The sequence below is a fragment of the Panthera uncia genome (genome assembly GCF_023721935.1).
Source record: "Panthera uncia isolate 11264 chromosome C1 unlocalized genomic scaffold, Puncia_PCG_1.0 HiC_scaffold_3, whole genome shotgun sequence".
Classification (NCBI taxonomy): Eukaryota; Metazoa; Chordata; class Mammalia; order Carnivora; family Felidae; genus Panthera; species Panthera uncia.
The window spans coordinates 37,395,266-37,401,265 of NW_026057584.1; the positions used below are offsets into that span (position 1 = coordinate 37,395,266).

Consider the following 6,000-nt stretch of genomic DNA (forward strand, 5'->3'; position numbering starts at 1 on the left):
GCAGAGAGAGAGGAAGACCAGACCCTAAAGAAGGCTCCAGGCTCTGAGCTGTCAACACAGAGCCCAACGTGGGGCTCGAACTCATGAACCACGAGATTATGACCTGAGCCAAAGTCAGATGCTTAACCTACTGAGCCACCCAGGCACCCTTCTTCTCTACTTTAGAGGGTTTGCTGTGAGGATCAAGTGACATAATGTATGAAAGCTCCTAGTTTACAGTACCTGACTCACAGTAGGCAATACTTCATAATAAAATAAAACTCCTTTTGCCCCACGGAAGAGAGCCATAATTTTGATATGTGTCAACAGGTACCCAAGGCACATCTTTGAGGCTACAGCTCAGAAACCCACCACACTAGCCCCAAAATGAACATGACAGAATAAGACTGGCCATGACATAAAATAATGAGACACAAAAAATACCAAAGCAATTACTTTCACGATTTCAGTTCAGGTATCAGCACGTCATTCCCATCTCCTATCTTCATCCAACACACCTATGTCCATGACATCCAAATGATGATTTCTTCTAGAGAATTTATATTTTAGTAGAATTGAAAAGAAAACATAGAACCCTTCAATATGTTACATACAATGGAAGAAAAAACAGCTATTTAGAAAACATGTATGTATTTCAGTTCCCATCATTACTATAAGGAATGAGATATGCTGCTTTCTATTTCCAAATCATTGCAGAGTTAAAGAGCTATAAACTATAATCGACAGTATTAAATATTTTAAACTTATAAGTTTGATATCAAAAATTAGATAGAAAAATGGTCTCATATCTTAAATAGAAATATATTCATATGCAGAATAGTACATAATTGTTTTATATAATCAAACTTGCATGTAAATAACTTGTCGTTTTCAACCCCAAGTCATCAAGAAGCAGTTAAGATGGAGTCTATTGCGATACTGGTATTCAACAATGCACTTACCAAAAACGTGAAGCATTTATCAATGTCAATGCTGTCGAAAATAATAATACAGAAAAACACGGGCAAAAAATGGATGGATTAAAGAAAACCAAGTTTAAGCCCCCCATTAAATTTTTTAAAACTTAGGACTTGGCATATAAGGGAGAAAACACAACTATAGTAGAAAAACAGCTATAGTAGACGCTACAAAGATGTGGAAAGACAATTGTTGTTATTGTTTTCATCCGCTCAGAAGGAAACTGTTTTCTCAACTAAAATCATGTTTTCACAAATTAGAGAGGGCAAATTTACTGAAAACATTTCTTTTATTAATATACAAGACATTTCTTTTATTAATATACAAGACAGTCTGTTTCCTGGTATGATAGAGGAATGCACTATTCTGATTTGTCTAATATTCAAGTTAATAGAGAATATTCTAAGTTGAGCTGAAAATAATTTAACATTTGATGATTTACAACCTTCCAGAGGCTCAGAGTTATGATCATGAATATCAATTATCACAATACTAAGGCTATTTGGAACCGCATTTAATAGTTTGATTAACATAAAATGTACTACAGCCTTTATTTTTTATGTATGTTTTAATGCTAAATAAAAAGAATGCTTGGCCAAACTCTGAAGAGTGTGTTTTTCTCTCAATATAGGATATGTGCTACATATTTATTATATGATCTAGACCGTTTTTAGAGACTCTCCTTTTTACTTTGCTAAAGTGAACAAACCATGGGGCAGCAGATTCAACAGATGCCAACAGAAAGGTCCTTCCTTGATCTCAGAGATGGTGTGGAACAGAACCCCACCACCTGCTTCTTTCCCCATTGGAAGAGAATGAAGCCCTCTGGGAACAGACCCTAAGGACCCATGCTCACCAATGATCCACCAGGTTATTCTTGAAAATTAACTGACACATCAGAATGATTTTGGACAACCCACTAGGAATCAAAAGCACTTGAAACAAATTTGAAAATATGAGGCCTATAAACTTCAGTTAAATTTTATTATATAAATCAAGAACGTCAATAGTTCACCACAGATATATACAGATACATATGCTTACATATGCATGGAATATTTCTGGAAGGATACTTAAGAAAGTGTTAACAGCTATGGGGGCGGACTATGTAAGTGGGAGTGTGGAGTGGCTGGGAGTCTTCCCTTCATGCTCCTTTGCAACATTTGATTTTTTTTCTCATCTGCTTATATTATTTTTTCAATAAAACCTACTTTAAAATAATACCAATTTACTTCATTTTCTAGTACCTTTAATTATAAAAACCATTTATTAAATGCTTATTTTACTATTAAATAGGGGAAAGATCAAGTTGATATTCTGTTGCCTCCCTCTTTTGCCACAAAAATAAATCTCAAAACCAAAAAGGCACAATTACTCAGCAAGGGTCCTTCTGAGAATATAAACCAGAACATAATACAATTTAGAAACTGCAAATTAGTTGCAAGCATTTATATATTCCTTACACTCTGTTACCTTTATTTTTTACAACACTATAGAGCCCACTTTTTGTGATGGTATATTTTAAACTATCTTGTGGTGTTTGTTTTCACACACAGGGAACACATGTAGTATCAATATCTTAGAATCCAAAATGTAATTGTTTCCTAATTGTGCTGTTTTTTAAGTTTCAGAATAATATGTTTTCTGACCTGTGGGTTAAAAGAAAAAAAAAGTGATCACTCCCTTTTTATCCAAATTCACACCCGGAATGGAACACTCCTTTTCAAATCATCTAAAAGGCACAGAATAACAGAAACTACTACAAGTCATTTGCAACTACCACCCACTCTTCTTTTTATATAGAAATCTTCCTGTTCGTTTTAAACTTCCATGTGTCAGTGTTGGGGAATAGCCCAGACAATACTAGGAGCTAGGTGGATGTACTGTGGGCACAGTCTCCCCACACTGGCAAGGGGAGCTGGGGCTTGGGCATTAGGAGCTGGTTACACAGCTCAACCCTGAACAATGGTCTTGAATGTATTAGCACACCAAGTAAATTGAATAGTAAGTAGTTTCAAGTCCATCTTTCAGTCTCATCTTTGGCAATACACACACACACAGTTTCATACTGACTACTCTACCAAAATCAATTTTGATCTCACATGCACATGATTACTCACGTTCGTTTATGCTGAGGCCCTTTTCCAAAGCCTAAGGGAGAGTTCTGACTTCCAGGATACGTAACCACATGTCATGCACCCAAAAGATGAAATCTCTAACAGGAGGCAAGCCCCGAGCGGAAGGAAGACAGAAAGAGATAAAGCAGGGAAAAGGCTTACAAATTTCTTGCCAAATAGATGAAGAGAAATATTGTCTGGTGGTCGAGAGGTCAGGAAGCATTTTCCCTTCCTGCGGTGGTAACCACAAAGACCTGGGATGATGCTCGGGGTATTTATTGACTGCTTTGTGCTCGCGCTTTCTGCAGTGCAGAAACTCTGGGCTCCACCATCGCTCTCCACTTGGTCACAGGGTCCACTGAAAACTCTGCCTGTCTACCGGGAAAGTTCACGCTTCTTGGGATTTCAGGATCATTGGAATCTGGAGGGTTGTTCTTGGGGTGGGGAGGAAGCTGTTTGTTTTTTGTTTTTGTTTTTGTTTTTTCTTTCACTTGAGGGTTAACTGTGCATTTCCTTTACTGGGGGGGGGGGGTGGAGGGGGGATTAAGCTAACCTTTCTCTGGAGAGCAGTGCACAACCATCCTGTGGTTTGCATTTATATTGAATCCTCCCTTCCTCCTTCCATCAACGGTTTAGTGAAGCTTTCAGAGAAAATGAGGGAAAGCATCCATCAAAACGCAAAGACGCAGAGTGGAACTTTTCCTCTGCTGTCAGGGGGGATATAAAAGTCACTTCTGCTTCTCACGGCCAAGAGCTGAGTCTGGGAACCTCCGGACGAGGAAGGAAGGTTTGGTAATGAGGGAGGTGGGAGAAAACAATGCCGAGCCTGCGATGCCTCCGGACACACCGTACGTACATCCTGCCTGGATCCCCGACCCACACGCCACCCACACCCACGCTCCCCGGGTGGCGCGGCCTCGCTCACCTTGATGATGCTGCTGCGCCGGGGGGTCGCCCGCGCCGCCTCCAGGAGGCCAGCCTCGCTGTCAGCCGGGGCCCCTGCAGAGCCCGTCAGCGCGACCCCGCTGCGACGATCCCTCCACCGGCCCCCAGGGGCCACAGCCGCTCCGTCCCCGGAGGGGGCGTCCGGGCCCACTCGGGGGTCGTCTTCGCACCCGGCCGCGTCCGGCTGCGCGGGACCCTCCCTGCCCGCCGCGCCCTCGGCCATGGCCGGCGAATCGGGCTCTCGGGGGGAGACGGCACGCCCGGCAGCGGAGTCCAGCCTCTGGACACGAGTGCGCTCCTGCACCCGGAGGCGGCCCCGCCACACTTTGTTTCACCGCCCGGGGGCGGCGGCGGCGGCAACTTTCTGGAGAGGAGACATCGCTTGGGTAGAGACGTCCGCGGGCTTTGGTCCAGGAAGCCGGCAGTCCGCTGGGGTAGGGCGGCGGGAATGGGGAAGGAGATGCGAGCGGGAGGGAGAAGGAGAGGCGAAAAGGAGAGGGAGGTGTCCGAAATGTGATGCGAACGCCTGCTCTGCGCCAGACAAAAGGCCCCCCGGCGGCTGGCCGGGCGGCCTCCGAGGCCGGGACGCGCGCGGCCTGAGGGGGCCGGAGCCAGACGACAGCGGCTCGGCGCACCCGCCACCTGCCCGCGGACCGCGGCGCAGCGGCCCCAGGAAGTGCGGCGGCGGCGGCGGCGGCGGCCTCCACTCCGCTCTGTTGTGACAGGGAGGGAAGACTTGTTTTGACAGCCCGTGGGGATTGGCAGGCGCCTGGGCCTCTGAGGAGCCTAGCGTCGCCGAGGAGGGGTCGGCCCGACCAATCCCCACTGCGAAGGGGTGTGCCCGAGCGCGAAGAATGGAAGAATGTGTTCTATAACTGGGAGCCGGCCCAGCAGAGCTCGTGTACTCGAGCGAAGGTGTGAGCGCGCGCGCGTGTGCGCACCCTCAGGCGCTCCGTGTACATTTTAGGAAGTTTAGATGTTCGAAATGAGCCTGCAGATGCAACAAAATCCGGGGCTGGGGGAGGGGGCGGGGGAAGGAAACCTTTGGCAAAACAAAGCAATTTGGAGAAAAGGAGGTGTTGAGCCCTAATGTCAAAGTGTTTGAGGTGACAGAGCGCAGCTTCGCACCATCAGGGGTTTACACCAACCCTTTGAAGTCAAATCCATGCAGACATAAACTGAGACTTTGGAGTTGGATAATTTGCTTCAGGTTCCATAAAATGATCTTCAGTTCACTCTACAATGTGAAAAAAACACAAGGAAAGGGAATCAGATAAAAAGAGGTGAGGGTAATGGGAATAGAAGAGGTGAGGGTAATAGGAAACTGAACCAACTAAATCCCTTTGGAGAGCGACCCCTAGCAAAGCCACAGATAGGATATGATGGAAGTTGGCCAAGTACAAGATGAGATGGGGGATTTCGTCTCTGTCCTGAAACATCCCTATTTGATTATGGTTCAACCTTCTCTCTCTAGATAATCCTATATAAACATATTTTGCTCCTTTCCAGCAAGTTAGCAACCAAGAAGAGAGACACCTATGGATGATGCATTGTCACTGAAATTTACCACAGAATGCTCAGGTAGATGTAAAAGATGGCTCTGAGCTTCCCCAAAAGGACGGAAGATGACAAGTTGATTTAAAGGCTTTTCCGTGTTAAACCTCATGTATAACATTAAATTATATTTTAATTATTAATAATTTGATAATTTGAGATACTTGTTCCTTTGTCTGGCCAAGGACATGAGAAATTCTTCAGGCTTTTAGACCGAGAATTTATTACAATTTCAGAATTTTAGAGATGCAAGGAGATTAAGGGATCATCTAGGGCAGACTTTTCGTTTTACAGATGAGACGAAGGCCCAGGAAGCTTTAGTTTCTTGTCTACTACTTAGTGCAGGAGCTGAAATTAGAATCTGCCACTTAACTCCTCCTGTAATCTCAGCTACTTTATCTGGCTCCTCTGGGGCTGCAAGCAGCCA

At 44.8% G+C, this 6,000-nt stretch overlaps 1 protein-coding gene across 1 annotated transcript in view; it reads right to left on the minus strand.

Moving 5' to 3' along the window:
- Nucleotides 1–4,344, minus strand: part of PLCL1 (phospholipase C like 1 (inactive)) — a 334,466-nt gene extending 330,122 nt beyond the window's left edge. Inside the window, exon 1 of the mRNA XM_049615203.1 lies at nucleotides 4,000–4,344. Coding sequence (XP_049471160.1) covers nucleotides 4,000–4,242 — 243 coding nt within the window. The 5' untranslated portion in view covers nucleotides 4,243–4,344. The remainder of the gene's footprint in view (nucleotides 1–3,999) is intronic.
- Nucleotides 4,345–6,000: the final 1,656 nt, after the last annotated feature.